Raw genomic sequence first — 20780 nt, 5'->3', positions numbered from 1 at the left:
CATGTAGATGAGCTGAAGCAAATATAAGTGATGGGTTGATTTAACCCGTAGAATGGTGTTCCAGAGCATTAAGGAACATGCTCTAGAAGACCTTAGCGGTCACCAAGCCGACACTGTTATCGGCCTGTGTAACGAGGCATTGGTGCCCGTTTCAGCTCCATGTCTTCCTTATTGGTGTTGTGTCGCAAGGTGCCGTCGCTATGATCTAGCTCCATGTCCTTATTGTTGATGCTGTGTCGCGAGGCGCAGTTTCGTTTGAAGTGTGGCGGCGTTTGAATGGCTATCGCATCGCAGTTCAAATCCATTTTTCCGGGCTTGATTTAAGCGTCAAAGGCAGTAACGGTGATTAGAGTCGGCTTTGTAATTTGCAAAGCCTTCTGGAAATCCATTGCGAGACAATTCTAGAATGACTAGGGTGTTATGAAACGGCCAAGATTAGTGGCCAGATATCCTAGAATCGTCTCGCAATAGATTTCTAGAAGGCTTAGCAATTACAAAGCTAGCTGCCTATATCTAGCGCGGATAGTATTTGTGGCCGCGCATTTAGAATACCTGTATTGTGACATAGACCCTGGCGATCAACATTTCCTCGACCTAGGTAAGATCGGTGAGGTAGGATAGCACTATCAGAGGAATCATACTATTGTTTAGTTAAAACTTATGGATTTCGTAGTTTTGATCGCATCTGTGACACCGTTAATAACTGCTGTCCCGGTTTAGACGAAGACCGAACTATCTCTCGCGGCATCGATGGTAGGTCTCTAACTTCTCCTCTTGTAGTACCTTACGGAAGTTACGGATCACCTAAAAGTGAGTGTCTAGAATTGCAGCGCCTAGGTCGACTTTAGGAGCGACGTCGAGGTGCACGCTCTCCGACCTCAACCGAGGTTGATTCCTGCCTCTAGCATTGAATACTTCGGCTAGGCGGCTTAGAGGGTCTGAAAGACTCGTATCTATTAGACGACTAGCGCGAGTCTGTCTTGTAGTAATGCTCGGTGGTAGCGTAGGGACGATTAGCGAAGTAGGGATAATCGCTATAGCAGAATCGCTTTCCTGTGTCGGGGACAGGATTAGCCTGACGACACGTGACGTAATTAGTATAGCGCCCCCTTCTCTTATCACGGAAATCAGGCTGTAGAGCCTGATGTGGTTCTGAGATAATACTATAGACGTTCGAATTTATTAGTGCATAATAGACAGTAGCTGTATAGGTCACCGTTTTGCCTGTGTGGATTCAACTTCTGGTATGAAGCGCGAGGAGGCTGGTAGCTAACGAAGCTGGTAGCTAACGAAGCTGGTAGCTGTAGCTAACTACAAACTAATATAGGCGAGGGCTGATTAGCGTAAACGCATCCCGGAGCACTGGGATAAGGAGATTTGTGGGATTTATCGCGATTGTGCTGGTGTAGATTGTACAGGCGCTGTTCGAATTGGACGATGATGGTCCGAGGGTGTATGAGGAGGAGCGGCCGCGCCTGGCGAAGGGGATTTTCCTGCGACGGCTTGGATCGAGAACTGGGTTATCTCGCTTGACTGCGAAGGCTGCTAGACTATATGATCCAGTTGAGAGCTCTCTGTATTCTGAAGAGAGGTGTCTCGAGGGTGAGGTGAGTGGGATTTGCGTAGCGTCGGGGCAGGTTGGGGCTATCTTAGTGCCTGGAAGGAATCTTTCAAGGCCAGAACTAGTAAACAGGGCTGTACACACATGTCTTGGAGTAATAAATGGATTGTTGAATTGAGAACGCGGGATCGGAAGTGTTGTAAAGTAAATCAATCATAATAATGTGGCAGAACAACTTCGTCGCAAGTATTGTCCTTCAGGATAAGGAAGAGAGACACAGTGGCTACATAAGAATCAAATACTGTAATCCTAGGAGCTGAACATTAGGACTGATATTCAAGGTCTGACATGTCCTTTCTCAACGACAAATCCCCTTCCAAAAAAACAAAAAAAAAAAAAAAAAACCTTCAAATCCGCACGGTCTACGGTGTCTTACTGTACTGTAGCTTTTCTCACACATCTCATTTGCAATGGAAGGTCCATTTGCTCGTCACAAGTCTCCGACCATGGTATTGCAGTTTGCTATTTCGCTCGGAGATAGCTCTATATCGAGATCTGTAATTTCAACAGGACCATCAAAGTGCACTGCACTAGGTCCCGCGTTCCAGCATAAACTGCCGAATGCCATTGAACTGAATATATATAATAACAATGCACCTGCCGTGAATTTGAAAAAAATTGACCGTTCATTCGAGTACAAACAATTTCGAAAACAGATTACCCCTTAGACACGCTGGACGGAGATAGGCTCAGAGCAGGATCTTCACCGCCGATTCTACAACAAACCATCACTGTTCCAGCTCGAGTCCTAGACAAGGAAACACTCAGCTAGTCAAATCAACAAACCTGTGTCCGCAACAAAGTCACTTTCCAAATTCCTGACTTCAGCATTGCCCGTATTCTTGCTCTTCCTAGCAGAGATGCAGCAAAAACAGGACACTCGTCGGTCTCATTCGAAAATTCATTACAGTCGCGCCATGCGAGCGTCCTATCCTGTTCGTTAAGTAGTTGCGTTAAAACCATATGTTTTTGACATCTTTGAAGCATATTTGCGTTGGTCCTTCAGGAGCTCTGCGAGGCGTGATTGAGGTTCCCATGATGAACTTTCGATGTAACGGCAAATAGTGGCAGCCGAAATCATTAGTGGAACGGACATCTTGACCAATTCTTGATGACGTTATTGCCAAGCCTGTCTTGGAGAATATTTCTGTCGTGTTTGATTTTAGTAAATCGGTCTTGCACGAATAAATGAATGTCATGTTCTGTCACTTCATCCGGTATCTCGTGAAGGGCTTGGTCTTGATATCCATGATCCGCGATCTCTGAAAAGCCGAGGCTAATTGGGAGTTTACGCCGGTTAGTCAGGAAGATCCGAAGGCGAATCGCTTTTGCTTTCTGTAGAAGAGGCAGTAATTGAATTAAGTTTCGACTATCTTGATCATGTTCGCATTCGTCCAAAGCGTCAATCACCATCACAGTAACTCCCATCCTGGTGACATGGAATGCCCTGTGTGATGAAACGCCCAGCAGGTACCCACACATTCGAGCATCATTCCTCCCAAAACCAAAACGCATGTTAATTGCTATCTAAGAACAGTAAAATTAACAATCAGTTCAACCTTTGTATCACGGCTCTTGTGGGATAAATGAAAACTAGCCACGAGCGAACTTGAGTAGATCAATACCATGCATCACACTGCACCAGATCATTAAGCTCGAATTCCACCTCCCGCCCTTGGGCCTCAAGCTCCAGATACCCAGGCGCACTCTTCTCGATAATCTGCAGCCACAGGTCCGGATGTCCGTAGCCCACGTCCATGAATTTGTTGCTTTGTCGGGTTGACTCTAAGAGCTCAAGAATAGGACGGTCCATGTCTAAGCTATCCACACCAATACAGAATCCTTGTCAGAATATAAAAACGAGGCGAGAAACCTAGGAAAGACAACGTACGGTTCATTGATCCGTGGCGGACCACCAATCGATGATTCAGCCAAGTCCGCGACCCGACGACCCATTTCGCCGAAAAGAACCACCAGGCCTATATTCCAGGGTCGACGGAGGATCGAGTCGCGGACTTGTCCGTTGGAGCCAAACTCAACTATAGCCATCTGCCCTATGGCTAGCCCTGGTGTGTCGATCACGTACCAGCTATAGTCCGGCCCGTCAGCGAACACCACCGTGCCTCGCCGAGTCATCGAGAGGGCATGGAAATCTGCTTGGTTAAGGTACAGCGCGGTACGCGCAGGGAGGTCTAGTAGCTCCGGAACGTGGCAGCGGGGGGCGTAGCCAGCACCAGCTGTTTCAAAGGGATGTGTCCCCCCCCCCAATAGTCTTGGTGGACGTATAGCAGGGTCAGGAACTTCACGAGGCGGATATAGTTGCGGGATGGGCCTGCCGGTCTACGGATGGCAGGCACAGGAAGCGCTTGTCCGGTCGTCGGGCTAGCTGTGAGAGCACCGAGGCCGGGTAGTCGAGAGCTGAGTCGTATACTGGGGCACGACTATAGTACGACTGTGCTAATTATACATTAGTTCTCATTTTCGGGTCGGGGAAGCGCGAGAACAGGGGAAAGAGAGACGAGAATCGTCTATACAGACCTCGCGGAATTCCTGACTGGCGGTGGCCCATTTTTCGATAAAGGCTCGCCGTTGACGTAACCCATCTTCGGGGGTTGAGGTTGGATAGGACTCTTCCTGCAGTGATCTGAGCATCAATGCCCCATATCATAATTAAACGAGCGCAGTTCCACAGGCTTCCCTACCCGTACGAATAACAACCACCCTTTCACCTCTTCCCGGAGCTCTGTCCGGGATATATCCGTCGGCTCCAGGCGGACCTCGGCAATGCCCGCCGGCCAAGATGCCTGCGATCTTGGCTGCGACATTCCTTGAGTCGACAACCTATGTTCGTGAAGGGAGTCAACCGAAGGAATTATTTCGACGAGTAGGGTCGCGGGATAGTGCCCTGCCGGTAAATCGGGCTACCGCCTGACAGATCCGTGTACGAATTGCATCATCATCATCATCACCACCACCACACTGGTCTTTTCATAAGTCACCATTTATGATGGACCTCGCTTACTTCGACTTCCTGAGTTGCAGTCCTTGCGATGTAATTAGTGTATTTCCGCCAGCTTCGCTTAAGTCTGCTCCCATCTTGAGTAATACGATGTACTAGCCTGTACCCTTTCTGGTTTCGCTCTAGGACCGTACCCTGTACTAACCTACTAGGTACTTAGCAGTAGCTCCCACGTAAACAATTCTATCATTGCGTTACATTTGGCGTTTTGCAAGCCCCTTGGCGCTAAGATGACCTGCCTCCCACGATCGGACAAAAGAAGACACTCGGACCCCACTGATCTGCCGTCAGACATTCCAATCTCGCGTTCCTCCAAAATGCCTCCCGAATGGGCGATGAGCGTTGTTGTAGTTCCATGGAAGTTTCACCATGAGAGCTGGCACACACCATGGACGTCATAAACCGGGGATTTTCCACCAGAAGGAGAAGACCGCGAACACGCGCTAAGAAGACGCGCGCTCAGACAGGAACTATGGTCTGAACAACACGAGTGCCTCCACGACGATATTGGTCAACTATTAGAAATTGAACTGAGCCGCTGGCCATGGGGATATACGATCTATCGCAGTGTCTACACCCCTGAATCTGATATCCACTGGGAGGCCGCCGTGGACGCTATACGAGCAAATATCTTTGCCAGCCTGGATGACGAACTCCAGCATTTTAAATCCAAGAACGAGAAAGCACATCGCATACTATGCGATGGATATCGCAGCTTAGTGTTCCAGGACAAATCCCAGCTCGACGGAGCCACTATTGATCAAGTCGCAAAGAAATTACAAAGATTTCCTAGATAGTGAACATGGGGGCTCTGGCACGCGCTTTCACTGGTGCTTGATGATTGACGAGAGGGCGATGCGGTCGTCCATACGCCACCCGGAGCCCGTGCAGTTTTCTACCCCACCGTCACAAGGTGGAATTAAGAAGAATGGTGCGTGGATGACGGTCGTCGACCCCGAATGGGATCCAGATGCTGCACCAACTCGCTCAAAGTATCAGGGATTCATGCGCTGTCATCTTCTCGAACTTGAAGAGCTGGCATTACTAGTATCAGTGCATCATATGTCTGAGATGATCCACTGGCATCGTTCAACAGGTATCCCCTGGTATGAGGATAATATTTGATTGGGAGTCAACTCCCTTACCCCTCCGGTTTGGCGTGTACCATATATCTTGAGAAGTACGCAAGGATGCGGTGTGATAAAAGGTCGGGCTGTTTCAATTCTGACTGTGGTTGAATCTCTGGGTAGACAGAATTGAAATTTTCTAGCAGACTGCTCATCGCTCCGGTACCAGTTGAGGCTAGCCAAGAGATTATGCTGCTCATTGCCTGGCCAAATCCCCTACCAACTCTCCCGAGTTGGCAGCTCGCAGATCCCAAGGATTGGCGAAGCACGCGACTGCACATGCAGAATCGCTCGCCGACGAAGCTCCAGATACACTGCTCTGTACGGTTGAGCAAAATCATCGCGTGGGGGAGGGTTGCACGGATCGAATCCTATCTGCTGTAGCTCTCGAGTGCACCATGCGAGGGTGTCACGCGGGAGATACTCTTCCGCGTCCCAGATTGCTGCATCTCGCTGCAATGATTCTAGAAGGGCTGGATCTGCTGGTTCGCGGAAGTTTTTCTTCGTTGAGTGCTCGTAGAGATAGAGCGGTGCGCCGTGAGCGACCCATGGGCGTTTTGGTTGTTTGCGAATCTTATGGCGATTCCAGGTCTTGACATATGAATTGACCGATGAGCGTATGGTTGGCATGAATACTGCGAGTAGAGCGACTTGGTCGGGGATGCTTGTTTTCGAATAAAGATGCTGATCTTGAAGTGTTGCGAAGTAGTTCTATCAGGGTAGAGAGTTAGCAAGCGAACATCGCAGTCGACAGCTGACAAGAGAAACAAATATCAACTTACGCGCCAAATAAAGACACTCGATTTTGATAGCTGTGACCACCAGCTGTCACGGCGATTGGTCTCCGAGCTCCCACCGGAAGAGTAACAGTCAGCCTGCACAATCTCTGGATGAGCCGCGCGCATGAGTGCCAAATGAGCATCTCCAACGAGAGTTGTCTCTGCATGCAGATTGGTTCGAACAATTTGCGGCACATGTTTCGATTCGGAGACCGCGTCAAGATATTGCCGGTAGACGCTTACTGCTGTGCGTGAAGGCACACCAACATAGATCCACAGAACATAGCGAGAGTATTCATCAATCGCGGCGTACATCTCGAGGCCAAATTCTGCCATTTTCATGAAACCAATCATGTGCCATATGTGGTTGGGGCCGGTTGAATCCTCAACTGGTTCTGGCGTTGGCTCAGGCTCAGGCTGCATGCGTTGAAGGTCAAGGGTCCGGCGACGAAGAGAGTCAGGGCGTTGGCGACAATACGCCGCGAAGACGCGATCGCTGAGAAAGTAGTCAGTACATCAATACTACATCAATACCCTCAATGAGTTCCCTGTTGAGTACGATGATCAAAGCTTTATACATACCGAGGAAAAACATGGCCTTTTGCCCGAAGATGCGAATGCAGGAGTCTTCTTCCGTATCCTTCAATCTCTCCCTTCTCAATCTCCTGTCGAATGACTTCTTCGATCTGTGCATCCTGTGCCTGGCGGGCCTGGGGATCGTCTGTCCGTAGACGCAGACCCATTTTTCGCCGGGTCTTCGAGACTTTACTTTGGGATAATCCGGAAAACGCTTCCTCGCGGCGTAATATTTCCGCGATTTCCTTGTCGGAGAGATCATCCCGAACGAGTGATGTGATGCGCTCGCGTAAAGCGGCATCATCGACCCTTTTCGAAGGTAGTCGGCGCAAACCCCACTCTCTCAGACGACGAGAAAGAGTACCATCAGAGAGATCTAGTGAATGACGCTGCTTCATGAGGGCACAGATGATCTCGGTGGTATATTTTTGATTGAACAGACCGATGATCTCATCCTTGTAAGGATCCAAATCAATCCGAGGGCGCATGTTGAAGGGGCAGCGCGTTGACGTTGATTTTTTGAATGGAAGCAATTTGGATCACCATACAATCCCGGTGAGATTCACGGTGGATGTTGATATTAAATCGTCGTTGGCCCTTTTGCGTAGTGCAATCGAAGCAGAGAAAGGGGTTTTTGCACTGAGGTCTTAACAGTCCGCCGCACTCAACTCCAACTCCGACGGAGCGAAGCTGTTCCGGTCCGTCAGTGTATTTAGCCAACCGTATCCACTAGTCCAAATACCATCGTTTTCCCCTTTTTCCGTCTAACTCCGCCTCCGGATTCGGAGAAAGTGTTGTTGCGTTCCCGTGGCAGTACAGTCTAGATGTATCATATCAGGTGACTTAGACAAGTTGCAATATTAATTGGAACTGTCATATTATGTTACTCGGTCATTGACTACTCGGAGAACTCCATGTCCACAACTATATTATGTTGGTACCCGGAGGTGCAGGCAGCCCTTTTGGCCGTGATAATGTCCCCTCGAGTGCTCAACTGTTGCTAAAATTTCCATCAAGCCATTCTTAATGGGGATTGCCCGGATTGGAGGCCTTGACAATGTTCAAGTTACCTCCAGTCTGTCAACGGACGAGTGCTGAAACCGCATAGCCAGGTTCTCAACTATTGTTTGTACAGCGATCTTCCACGCTAGCTAGCTCTTGGCATAGTTAAAGTTCCCTTGAGGCTTTCTAAAATTTACGATCCAGCCTCATGCGATCTTGACGATCAGTAATCTGTGCCGGCTGGATGCCTAACGAGCCATGCTCTAACTTAATTGGGTTACCTCCCGTCGCATGGACCACCCAATCCCCACCGGTTTACAGGCATAATGGTTGAGAGGTTCTCTGTGATTATTGTTGAGGCCAACCACTTGGTGATGACTGATGACTTATAAGGCAGACTGTCAGCCTCGAATATAGCTACCTTACCCTTTCCCTGTTCACTTTCTCTCCGTAAACCACTTACTTGACTTGAAATCCTCTGAATATGACTGCTGGTGGCTGTTTCTGCGGCAAAGTCCGCATCCAACTCAATGGCCAGCCTCTGAAAGCGGTAAGTACAGCCCATAGATTTCATTATATCATGAGCCTATATCCTGATTTTCTATTTCTTCTAGGGACTGTGCCACTGCCTCGATTGTCGCAAGCTTACCGGCTCAATCTATTCCTTCGGTTTCGTCATCAAAACTGCAGACCTGGAGGTCTTGGGAAGTCCGAAAGCCCTGGTCAAAACTTCGGATAGTGGAAATGAGAGACACAACTATTTTTGTCCTGACTGTGGTTTGTCTTGCCATGTTACCTTTGGGAAGATTGCTGCTGATAAACATCACAGGCACGCCGCTTTTCGGACAGGGGATGAAAGCGGATGGTACGCCTGAAGAGACTACAGTCCTTCGGGCGGGGATATTGGAGGATTCTCAAGTCTTGACTGAATGGAAACCGCAGGCAGAGCTATACACCGATCGACGTCTGGAGTGGGTGCCTCCCATCGAGGGGGCTGCTCAATGTAGTGCCATGATACCTCTATGATAAATCGATGAGCAACCTTGACCCTTTGTGGCAGGTTGTGTGAACATGATGATGCCAAATGAAGCCACGGATGAAGCGAGTGTATATCATGCTAACCTTATCATCATCAATACATGATCTACTACAAAGTATGGGATGTTAATCATGTTATACTAAGTAAAAGTGCCCCTTCAGCCGTGCCACCGAGTATAGCACTCATGACCCCAAAACAATGTCTACAATATCCGCCACCGTCACCTCCCCACTGAGCAGCCATCCCGTCGAAATTTCTTTCTGGAACAACTCATCAACCTGATTGCGCAACTCACTCGCAATCAAACTATCGATCCCAATCCGCGCTAAGCTCGCCTGCATGCTGATCTGCTCTTTTGGGATAAAGAGCAGCTCAGCGAGAACTTCTGCGACTGCAGCTGTTGCTGAATTGCGACGTCCATCTGCATCTTCAATTGTGATAGAGCGGAATTTGGCTATTGCTGTGGAGGTCGGGGTTGCTCCTTGGCCGTTGGTCGTGTTAGCGCTAGCGGACTGAGCCTGCGCAGCGGCTGTTTGGAGGATAATCGCCCATTTATCGAGTGTTTGAGGAGGGACATCCGTCTGTCGTTCGTGGATGAGGGTGGAAGCATTTGCCGAGGAGAGACCGGAGACGATGGATTGAGCATAACACAGTTCAAGAGAGTCCGAGGCCGGTGCGTTGCTATTGCAGAAAAGAGCTTCTATTCCTGGGATGAGGTCATCGAAAGTGGGCTGGTCTTGGAATATGGTAAGTAAGCTGGATGCAGGGCCTTGTTTCGCCCATGAGTCTGCAATACACTGCGCCTGTCCGCTCCTGCGGGCGGGAAGATCGAAGAAGGTTGCATCCGCAGAGGTGATAATGAGGACTTTCTCTGGTGCCCAACGCCCGGAAAAAGCATGTTGAGCTACACCATGAAGATCCTCCATGACTATACTGGCATCTGGTCTGCCAAAAATGACAGCCTTCACACGCGGTGATAAGGTTGCGCGCAGCTGCATGGAAATTCTGTCTTGGTGCACGTTCAAGAGCGGCTCCCAGACCACAGAGACGGCAATTCCCAACTGGCGAAGGTTCTCGAGATGAGACAATATCAATTCATCTATTAAATTGTCGTCGGTATTTGTGCTCATGCTCCTAGCGATGATGATGCCTCGAATTCCCATTGCGACTACCCAGATTGTCAAGTCTGCGAAGAAGGGCTCGCCGATACAGTCGATGAGAACCACAGAGTTGGAATATGATTGTGCGTTCAAGCTGGCACCTTCCATGTGCTTCGATGGTGTCATGGGGTAGAATCGCTCGATTAACCCCTTGTCTGCACTTTCAGCGTGGCCATTCATCGAATCATCTGCAACAGAAGAGACCAGCACGTTCATTGTCCTGAATGGATCGGCATAGTCTGGAAGATCAATCCACGCGCTTGTGAAGCCGCATTTTTGCAGTGTCTGATTCCACAGATCGACAGAGATGAAGGGTGAGGTAGGTCGGTCGTCTCGTCGACCCTTCCAGTAGTCTGAAAATCCACCCTACTCATACTCAGCATCATGGAGGCTTTTTAGATCCCTGGAGAAGAGGACAGGGGCTTCTCTTACCAATACAATTGTAAGCCATACCGTCTCGATGGTCTGCAAGTATCAAGTTAGTGTCGTGCTTTCTGTTCTGGAGGATAGGGGAGGTAGGTCAAGGAAGAGGGTTAAGTACAGTTTCCACGAGGATAAGCTTCCCATTTGGCTTCAAAAGCCTGCGGACATTGAGAAGTGTCTCCTCTAGTGAGGTCGTTGCGTGGAGGACCTGTCATCTATGTGTCAGTTCTTGCTCTTCAAACCAGAAGCCATGGGACGAATACATTTGCGGCAACAACCACATCATAGCTAGCTTCCTCGATACCTTGCTTCGAGGGTGCCTCCTCAATATTTAGCGTGGCATATGAGATGTCCTGACAGTCCTGGAACTCATCCCGAGCACCGCTGAGGAAGTAACTGCTCACATCAGTGAAGCAATAGCTCCCATACCGACGCGCTCCACCCCACGCACCCAACACGTCAAGGATTTCTCTTGTCGCACCTCTTGTGCCACCACCGATTTCGAGATATCTTGCACTCGGGTCCTTATGCCCGACCAGATCAATCACGCGGCGGAGCTGGATCATCGAGCCGGCAGCTGTGAGAGTTGAGGTGTAAAGCTTGTGCAACAGACCATCAACCATTAAAAGGTCATGGGCCGAGACAGTGCCATCCAACACACAAGAAAGATTTGTATACATGCGCATCATGAGTTGGGCTTCTACAGAGTCCTGATAAACTTCTTCGTAGAGGGTGGATATGAGTTTGGAGCGGGCTGGGCCATCCATTGCTGCTAACTCCTGCCCGTAAGGCATGCTGCCGTTGGGAATCTGGGCGTACGCATTCTCAAGCCAATCGAAAAAGTTCCGACCTGTTTCCGAGAGTGATTCCGACGTTTTGTTGCTGGAGCTTTCTGTTTGGGAGGAGATATACTGAACAACCACGGCAGAGGCGAGTCTGTGTACCTTGGTGAACGTTCTTTCGCCAGGAAAGACCGGCGCAGGGAATATGCCGGATATTGAGTCTTGAGAAATGGTCGTGTAGTCTGGTTTCGAGATTGACTGGAGAGCGGGATACTCCGTCGGTTTTATAATTCTGCAATCTAGATGGTTCAAGCGCACATCTTTGAGACATATCGCCAACTGGCTATTTGTGTCCCAGAGGTCGACGGTCTTCACAACATCTCTGCTTTGAATCGTCGATGCAAGATATGGAGTAGACATATCTAAGTTGTCCCAGAAGCCGGTAATAACAACCTCCCCGATTGATACGGGATACGCCAACTGGAGATCGTGTGTTTGCTGGTGGGTGACCGACGACATAATGGCCAGCTGAATGCATGTCTCCAGGGTGCCGAGTCTGCTGAGAGAAGTCTCTCTCAGTTCATATCGGTACACATTCTCCAGCGGATTGGCATGAACTGTTTCAATCGATTGCCATGACACATCATACTGGAGCCCTGTAGCTTCCAACTTCTTGTACAGTTTTGCGGCAGAGATTGTGATAGGCGTAATTCGCCCATCAAGGATACTGCCTTGAATTGGCTGATCCTGTTTGGCATGAATCTGCCCAGCGGCATGAACGATCGCTTCCCTGCCCTGAATGCTTGTGATCTCAAACAAATATGATCCTTCATCCACATTCGGATAAAGACAAGTAACAACATCTTTCTCCACCTCCAGTGTCAATGCATTCGGCAGCTGAATATTGGTGAAGGTCCATGTCCTAGCAGAAATTGAAGGGACGGTCTGCTGTGCAGCAACAAGAACCATCTCTAGCAGACATGCGACGGGAATTTGAGCGGTCTGCAGAACCCTCAGCCCTCCAACGTCCTGTGCGCTGTCCGAATTGATGACATTTCTCCAACTAGGTGCTCGCGGCGAAGCTCCCAGAACCCGGCTCCCAAGGAGATTATGGAAGGAGAACTGCGGGAATCGAAACTCGGTCTCAATGCGGCTCATATGCTGCAATGAGTCGCCATATGCATACCTATACGTCGGCAATGAAGACAAGAGTCTTGGCGTGATTTCCTTCCCCGTCGCGGCCTCTACTGCGCAATTCACGGCCCCAATGTTAAGCTTGCAGGCTTCGTTGAAGAGCGCACCCGCTAGCTCGAGCATGCACTCCTCTGCATCACGCTTTCGCACCAGCGTCGGCATGTACGGCGGAAACACTTTTTCCTTCCCGCGGAAGGCCTGCTCAAGCTGTCGAATGGGGCCAGCAAGCGCCGAGTGTGGGCCAATCTCAACAATCAGATCAACGCCATAGTTCACCAGTTCCTCCAGGGCAGGTGAAAAAAGCACGGGACCTTCAAGATTCGATCGCCAGTACGACGGCGTGATCTGGGAGCCCTCTGGCAATCGGTGCCCTGAGACGGAGGAGAAGAAAGGTGTGACGGCCCGCCTTCCCTCCTCCTGGTATATGTGAGACATTGCTTGTCGCGTACTGGTCTCAAAGATCTCCCCAATCTCTCGCATGTGAAAGCTGTGGTATGCTTTCCCACCCGTTGAGAGCACACGATTGAAGATTCCCTTGCTGTTACAGATATTGCTGACCTCTTGGATGGCGTCAGTGTCACCGCTGACCGTAATGCTCTCAGGTGAGTTGATTGCCGCGATGCTGACTCGATCCTTCAGTGGTTCCAAGAGAGTCTCGCAATCATTTGGTGTTAGACCCAGGGCAGCCATCGAGCCCTCGCGGGTTATGCGAGCAACGGATTTGCCTCTGTAGTAGGCAGCTACGATGGCTTCCTCGAGGGTTACTCTGCCAGCTGCGTACGCGGCTGCCATTTCTCCTGCAGGAGGTTAGTAATCGCCATAGCCATGACAAAGTTTAACCTGAAGATATGGTTGGCATGATATACCCACCTGAAGAATGCCCCATGCATGCAAAAGGAACGATATCCCATGAGTTCAGAACTTCAATCAGTCCGATCTGGACTGCTGCACAGGCCGGCTGCGAAACTTCTGCCACGTATACCTGGCTCTTGTCCGCCGGGGCAAGCAGGATTTCTGTCAATTAGTATATCGAACATTTGCTCAGAGCCAATTCAATTAAGGGTACCAACCTTCAAGCGTCCAGGCGGGTCCATCAGGAAGCCGTTGTAACGTTTCATTCATTCTGCGAATTGCGCGATGGAAAGCTGGCCATCGACCAAAGAGCTCTTTTCCCATTTGCGGCCATTGAGCCCCTTGACCTGCACTTAGTTAGTCCCAAGCTTTTGACAGACTTTTCTAGGATGGGGAAAGGGGAAGAATACCTGTGAAGATGAATCCAATCATGGGCGGTGTTGTACGTAGCCGCTTAGCCATCTGCAAGTGGTCACTTGACAATGAAAGAGAAGTATATGGATTTGCTGAAACGACAGCAAATCCCCTATATGGCAGACGGGATCGGCGCCCAAGTGTGTAAGCCACATCGATGGGTGAGTATGAGTATCGATCAGAAGCGGTCGCTAGTGCAGCGCAGTTCTGAAGCAGAGACTGAGACTTATGTGCTGAAAATGGCAGCAAGAAGCGCGAAGGTCGTATATTTCGATCAACCTCTGCATGTCGACCGTCGGATACAAATTCTTCAACAACAACATGTGCATTGGCGCCACCAAACCCAGAGGTAGCGACACTTGCACGCCGAGGTAGGTTGGCTGGCCATGCTGATTGCTCCTGGACTAGTTGAAAGCGATTGATATCGAGGTTCAGAAGAGGGTTGATAGAAGCCGGCGTGATCATGGGCGGTATCACACCCCGTTGAATAGCAAGGACGACCTTAAGCAGCCCGCTCAAACCACTAACAGGTTCGCCGTGTCCGATATTAGCCTTCACTGATCCTAAGAGTAAAGGGTTCTCTTTATCACGTGCAGAAAAGAACGATTGGATTGCTTTAAGCTCGATCGGATCTCCCACTGTGGTTCCTGTGCCATGGCATTCATAATATGCCGTGTCTCGTGGGTTGAGGTTCCCGGCCATTTGATACGCCTTGCGCATGGCAGCCTCCTGTGCTGTAGGACTGGGATGTGTGATACCCCCGTTCGGCCATTGGCATTAGCTGCCGTACCTCGTATGACAGCCAGGATATTGTCGTTATCACGGATCGCGGAGTTCAAATCCTTAAGGTAGAACCCCACAAACCCGTCGCCACGACCGTAACCGTCTGCATCTGAACCGAAGACATGGCATTGCGAGGTGGAAGAAAGCGCACCTAACTTGTCGAGAAACATCTGCATATCCGGGGACCAGATCAAGTTAGAGGACGCCACAATTGCAGACTCAATATCCCCAGTATTGATGGCCTGGCAAGCAAGGTGTAGCGCGTACAGCGATGCGCTACAAGCCGTGTCCACTGTCATACTACAAAAGATCATATCGATTCCGATCAGCTTACCTCGCATCTCATGATCCCGTGAAGGGAAAGGTAATGAAAACGCACCTAGGTCCCCTCAAATCGAACGTATATGAAATTCGATTCGCGAGAAAAGGTGCAATGGCTGCGGTGGCTGTGTACGGCCCTGCGAACTGGCTATCGCGCACCTTGCTAAACAGCTCGTCGTGGTTAAAGCTCCCGATGTAGCATCCTGTATCTGAACCCGCGAGTTTCTCCATAGAGATGCCAGCGGATTCGATCGTCTCGTACACTACCTCAAGCAGCTTCTTCAGGGCTGGGTCGATCTCAGCAGTCTCGGTGGGCTTCATGGAGAACAACTGCGGTTCGAAGAGCGTCGGGTCATCACGGAGCACGTAGCCTCCAGCGGTGGTCATACTTCCCGGACGGCCGCGCTGTGGATGCAGGAACTTGTCGACATCAAACCGGTTCAGAGGAATTTTTCCTGCAGCAGTTTCCTTGGCCAGAAGCATGTCCCAGAAGGCAGAAGGATCTGTGGCGGACCCAGGAAGGCGGCAACCTTCATCACCGTCAGAGAGCGCGTTCAAGAATGGAGCCTAGTCAGTTCAGATTGTGGAGACTTACCCATTCCGATGATGGCGACGCCTCCAGAGGAAGGCGAGCCGGGGCTTCTACTGCCGTCTGTGGAGGTTGATGCTCCATCTTGCAGCCACGCCCGGTTGAGCTCCTCAATTGATGGCATACCGTGTATATGAAATTTGTATGTTTGTTGACTAGTTCAAGTTGAATTGTTCTTGTGCTCCATCAATTATTTCACTATTCTCTTTCGAAACTAGGATCCTGGATATAGATGGTCAATTGCTATGATCGACACGAATTTGACACGAGTCCTGCCGTCCTGTGCCCACATCGTATTCACTCCATTCGATCATCAATCGCTTGACAAGGGCCTCGTTACTCGGGTCAGCAGATAGTAAGCAGCCACCGTGATGCTCAAGAGAAGGATGGTCGACCTACCCTGCTTAACTAGTTGAGGTTCTAGAACAGGCCTGTATGGCGAGATAAGCACTGGACCTTGTACATGTTTCATATAATCTCCCATTCCCCCGCTGACCGCTGCTCCATACCACCTTACAGCGTCGCGACGGTATACGTACATCAATTTACGTATACTAACCCATCATGAGACTTTTAGCAACTTATCTATTCACTTTTATAGACTTATTTTTCTCGTTCTCTAGCGCAAATGCAGATGCACTCAACAAATTCGGTGGCAATACCCCCATTTCCGCGTACACCCCACATTCCATCAAAGCAACGCTTTCCCCCAATCTTTCCTCATCTGCTTCAGTCGTCCTCCCAGGCGACGCAGAGTACGAAGAGCTAACAACAAAATACTCTGATTACAACCGTCCCACATACTCTGCTGTCGTCGCGGTAGCCTCAATCGAAGACGTCGTGGCAACAGTCAAATACGCGCGCGCAAACAATATCCCCTTTCTCGTGCAATCCGGGGGACACAGTTTAACGACCTCCACACAGGTCACACAAAATTCCATCCAAATTAATATGCGGAGGCTCAGCTATACTCGGTTTGATGGGGAAAGAGGCCCAGAGTACGCAGTTGTCGGGGGCGGAACTCTGACGGGAGAATTTGCGAATGCGACACATGCCAAACATAGAGAAGTTAGTAAGTCAAACATGCGCCCGATTATTCAATTCACCATTCCTGTAGCCTTAGTGTGAACAGTATACTGACTGGCTCTCGGAAAGCTGTTGGATCCTGCCCCTGCACAGGCGTGATGGGGATCGGCCTGGGTGCAGGAATCGGCCGACTCCAGGGGATGTACGGATATTTCATGGATAACATCGTTGAGCTCACGCTCGTGCTATATGATGGGTCCATTGTGTCTGTGTCCGAGACCTCCAACACAGATTTATGGTGGGCCGTTCGAGGCGCAGGGCACAACTTCGGCGTTGCCGTGGAGGCAGTCATCAAGACGCATCCGCAGCTCAATGCTGGCAAGCACTTCGTCGCGGATATGGAATTCCCCGTCTCACGTACCGCAGAGCTCTTCCAGCTCATGAATGAGATCTCGACACCAGACCTCCCGCCCGAACTTGCATTCTTTATAACGGCGCACTACAGGGGAAAGTCGGGGAAGCCGATCATCAACATTGACTTTGTCTGGCATGGCCCCCGTGAAGCGGCACTGTCCTACCTGCAACCTTTTCTCGACCTATCTCCAATTTTCAAGAAGGAAGAATATGTAACCTGGGATTCACTGCCCTGGGTAACGTACCTTGAACTCAACAATATCCTTTGCTCACAGCCAGGTGGGCAAAGAAATTTCTACGCTGCAAATGCCGCGACATACGACATCTCTGCGATGGTCAGCTTGTTTGAGGATTGGGAGAAGACATCCAAGGAATATGCCGGGCGTGCAACCCTTCTGCTTATGTTCCAAACATTTGGCCAGGGCAAAGTACAGGCCGTAGAGGCCGATTCGAGTGTTTTCCCATGGAGGGATGGGGCGAAGCATTTCTTGTATCTATTCCCCTTCCCTGGCAACCCTCAAAAAAGAAATGCAAGCTAATGGAGTTATGCCAGAATCGTCCAAGCAACATATAAAGACCTCTCCCTGCGCATGACGCTCGACAGGTGGCTCAAGGCAGCGCAGAACCTCATCATCGAGAGCAGCGGGTACGGTCGGCTGCAGCAATACGTAAACTACGGGCATGGGTTTGCCGACCCGGCGGAGAGTTTGTATGGGTATGATGGACGAATGCCGCGATTGCTCGAGCTCAAGGATAAGTATGATCCCGAGGGGTGGTTTGACACTTATCAGCCTGTAAGACGAAGCCCAGGGGGTGGATTGCGAGAGGCGTCGATATTGCCTAAACGCTTGGCGGCCAGCAGAAAATTAGAGACGAAAGAGGGCGTTACGAATAGTGAGCATGATGAGTTGTAGGGGTACCTAGTTATCATGATCATTTCAACCGAGGTAGCAAGGCTAGATGCTGATCCTGCTACCCTGAGCAGGAACACAGAGATGTCACCTACCTCCCTTGGTGGACGAATGAATTCAAATTTTATCTGCATTATATGACGCGGTGAGATTCTATTTGCCACCCTATTCGGGCACACCCTCAAGTCTTTAGAAGCTCTCATTAGTGTCTAGTCACTGGTTTCAATCTACAACGTTTGCACCATGCATAGCAAATACCGTCAAGCGGTTAAGGTGTCGATGATCGTGATACGTCAAGTCAAAAGTCTGGCCTGTATAGCAAGGGAAATAGGATATGACGAGTATTCGATGTGCACTCTTATCATTCTAGAGAGTGTTGATATTGTTCAATGAGATCTAAAGTTATATATTGTGTACAGGTTTCAACTTATCCTTGCTCCTCGCCTTCATTCCCACTACTTCCATTGTCAATGCTGTGTGTAAGACTGCTACTAAACGATAGCCCATGGCCGTTTCTCCAGCAAAAATCGTGCAAGAATCTGGCAGAGCAAGCCTGCAGTGACCATCGCCCCGCTGAACATCGACGCCTCTAGATATCCATAACTCCGGATCAAGGCCCCGTTGATTGGTGTGCCGGCCAGCGCGCCGAAGCTACAAATCGCTAGACCTTGCCCGACATACGTGCCAATGTCGCTTGGATTCGGGCATACTAAATCCATTGCGTATAGGTCAGCAAAAATTTCCAACCCTCCAAAGACGGTAATAGTATGTGCTAAAGAGAGGTGACAAACCTTGAGCAACAGTAGGTGAATACAACGAAAACGCCCCTCCAGAAAAGAAACCAAAGAAGGCAATCCAGACCATGATCGCTGCGCTGGAGGTGGCAGCTGTCCAGCAGAAGAGGAGAATTGCACAGGCGGCATAGGTAAAGATAGTAATATTGAACCGACCTAGCTTGTCACCTGCGAGATTGGGGATTGTCCGTCCAAAGAATGAGGGGGCATTGAGGATCGCGACCTGATACAGGGCCATCTGTGGACTCATTCCCCCGCGCTCAATGGCATAGTCAGCAATGTAGAAAATGGGAGCGTACAGGCCCAACAGAGCCAGGAGGAAGCCCGCATTGGTCAGATTGTAAGGCCACTGCTTGAAGGCGCTTATCAGAAACATGTTTTTCTGGCGACGAGGAGCAAATTCCTTAGTGACAAGAGCAGCGTAGACCAGCAAGACAAGCATAATGAAGCCAATAATACGCACTGACCAGCCGAAGCTAAGGTGATGGTGATTCAGGAGACGGTTAAGGGTAATGGGAAAGACAATACCCCCGATAGCAGCGCCAGACACCACAACCCCCATCGCCCACGCCCGACGCGTGGTGAAATATTGTCCAACGCAGGAGACCACCGGTGTAAATATCATGCCACAGGCCATGCCTCCTAAAATACCCTGGGCGAGGATGAACTGGTAGTATTCATGGCTTAGGCTGGTCATCATGACGGAAAAGACAAGAGTGAGGCCAGCAGGAATAACAACTGCCTTGACGCCCAGGCGGTCAGAAAGGGGACCGCTGGCGGCACCGAATAGGAAGAGGAGGAAGGCTTGCAGGGAGCCGATCCATGAGATGGAGCTGGAGGATTCAGAGGAGAGGAAAGTTGTACTGTAGTAGCTTTGGAAGACCCTGGAACATTGTTAGGGCAAGAGAGCTCCCTATCTCATTTAGTTGCACCAAACTCACCCGAATGTGTTGATGTAGCCGAAAGTGCACCTAACATTGGCTTAACTTTAGATCGACGATACCCGAAAGTATAGATTAGCAGGGGTGGAGACATACATTTGAGCGGCAAAGGCTCCCAGCGCCACGCCCCACGCTCGGGCACCTCCATTGGGAGGTTCCTGGGGGTTCTGGCGCTTTTCTTCGTCGCTTGGCATTTTCCAAGAGTAAATTGGCCAGGAAGGAAGTAATTTTGTCTCGAGCGGATTAGAATAGACCGAGGAGAAAGGAGGCGGTAAAAAGACAAGCTTGTCGGAGTTAACAGATCGGAGTCCGAGCGGCTTGGTTTTGATAGATGCTTGCATTCCAGCTAACAGAGCAAAGAAACATGCCGATCGTTTTGTAATTACCAAATATCCTGCGTTCGGAAAAATGCAGAATTATGCAGAATGCCCTATGATCCTTCTCTAGATGCTTAAGGATACTAATCACTAGTATTTAATATAGGTAAGGGATTTTCAGATCGCAAGAAATAATAGATAACATAGCATATGCTAGTGGCCTCGTTACTCGGCCTTGGAAATAATAGAAGCGCGCATCAGATATGTATGTTCATCTTCATGTAAATCCTTCTTGTTTAATATACTAGATCATGATTTAAACCCTGATCTGGATTGAGATCATCATTTTATGTCTATAGTTCATAGTCTATTTCCGTTACTCTAAAACGATGCATCTTAAGCCTATTGTCGTTCTTCATTTTCTGTCTCTATGGCATTCCTCCGCGTGGTTGTGCCCCTGACACTCTTTACGTATTGTGTAATCCGCGACCTGCTGTATCTGAAATTGCGGCGCGGCAAGGCTTTGTTCGACATAAATCTATTTTACACGGAGTCGTAGCCATAGAGAGAACGGGACGTTTTCCATCGAGCTTGGAGGCCAACTTTTAAGCCACCGGAATTTATTTCATGGTGTACATCCGGCTCACGTTGCAATTCTCATGTCTGAAAGCTCAGTTATCTCGCTTGATGGATAGA

At 49.6% G+C, this 20780-nt stretch overlaps 8 protein-coding genes across 8 annotated transcripts; 3 read left to right on the top strand and 5 right to left on the bottom strand.

The window, feature by feature from the left end:
- Window positions 1-116: 116 nt before the first annotated feature.
- On the bottom strand, window positions 117-305 carry N7473_000096 (uncharacterized protein; the record flags this gene model as incomplete). Its single annotated transcript, XM_057146036.1, has 1 exon — window positions 117-305. One exon carries the CDS (start codon window positions 303-305, stop codon window positions 117-119), a length of 189 nt encoding a protein of 62 aa, XP_057013922.1.
- A 2934-nt stretch (window positions 306-3239) lies between these two features.
- On the bottom strand, window positions 3240-4446 carry N7473_000095 (uncharacterized protein; the record flags this gene model as incomplete). Its single annotated transcript, XM_057146035.1, has 5 exons — window positions 3240-3441; window positions 3513-3893; window positions 3979-4073; window positions 4160-4255; window positions 4324-4446. 5 exons carry the CDS (start codon window positions 4444-4446, stop codon window positions 3240-3242), a joined length of 897 nt encoding a protein of 298 aa, XP_057013921.1.
- A 1031-nt stretch (window positions 4447-5477) lies between these two features.
- On the top strand, window positions 5478-5765 carry N7473_000094 (uncharacterized protein; the record flags this gene model as incomplete). Its single annotated transcript, XM_057146034.1, has 1 exon — window positions 5478-5765. The coding sequence occupies one exon, from the start codon at window positions 5478-5480 to the stop codon at window positions 5763-5765; it is 288 nt and encodes a 95-aa protein (XP_057013920.1).
- A 218-nt stretch (window positions 5766-5983) lies between these two features.
- On the bottom strand, window positions 5984-7610 carry N7473_000093 (Clr5 domain-containing protein; the record flags this gene model as incomplete). Its single annotated transcript, XM_057146033.1, has 3 exons — window positions 5984-6478; window positions 6550-7042; window positions 7129-7610. The coding sequence occupies 3 exons, from the start codon at window positions 7608-7610 to the stop codon at window positions 5984-5986; spliced, it is 1470 nt and encodes a 489-aa protein (XP_057013919.1).
- A 998-nt stretch (window positions 7611-8608) lies between these two features.
- N7473_000092 (GFA family protein) lies at window positions 8609-9150 on the top strand (the record flags this gene model as incomplete). Its single annotated transcript, XM_057146032.1, has 3 exons — window positions 8609-8674; window positions 8739-8901; window positions 8954-9150. 3 exons carry the CDS (start codon window positions 8609-8611, stop codon window positions 9148-9150), a joined length of 426 nt encoding a protein of 141 aa, XP_057013918.1.
- A 195-nt stretch (window positions 9151-9345) lies between these two features.
- On the bottom strand, window positions 9346-15805 carry N7473_000091 (uncharacterized protein; the record flags this gene model as incomplete). The annotated part of the gene is made up of 10 exons (XM_057146031.1): window positions 9346-10689; window positions 10756-10788; window positions 10865-10954; window positions 11010-13519; window positions 13593-13736; window positions 13793-13921; window positions 13985-14722; window positions 14779-15071; window positions 15151-15622; window positions 15688-15805. 10 exons carry the CDS (start codon window positions 15803-15805, stop codon window positions 9346-9348), a joined length of 5871 nt encoding a protein of 1956 aa, XP_057013917.1.
- Window positions 15806-16245: 440 nt separating this feature from the next.
- Window positions 16246-18035, top strand: N7473_000090 (FAD-binding oxidoreductase; the record flags this gene model as incomplete). Its single annotated transcript, XM_057146030.1, has 3 exons — window positions 16246-16753; window positions 16837-17611; window positions 17675-18035. The coding sequence occupies 3 exons, from the start codon at window positions 16246-16248 to the stop codon at window positions 18033-18035; spliced, it is 1644 nt and encodes a 547-aa protein (XP_057013916.1).
- Window positions 18036-18523: 488 nt separating this feature from the next.
- On the bottom strand, window positions 18524-19961 carry N7473_000089 (monocarboxylate transporter; the record flags this gene model as incomplete). The annotated part of the gene is made up of 4 exons (XM_057146029.1): window positions 18524-18741; window positions 18824-19710; window positions 19768-19797; window positions 19864-19961. 4 exons carry the CDS (start codon window positions 19959-19961, stop codon window positions 18524-18526), a joined length of 1233 nt encoding a protein of 410 aa, XP_057013915.1.
- Window positions 19962-20780: the final 819 nt, after the last annotated feature.

This window comes from Penicillium subrubescens (genome assembly GCF_028828155.1).
Source record: "Penicillium subrubescens strain IBT 31985 chromosome Unknown utg000001l_segment0_segment0, whole genome shotgun sequence".
NCBI lineage: Eukaryota > Fungi > Ascomycota > Eurotiomycetes > Eurotiales > Aspergillaceae > Penicillium > Penicillium subrubescens.
Note: the sequence above shows the minus strand (reverse complement) of the source record. Positions and strands in the feature narration are given on the sequence as shown.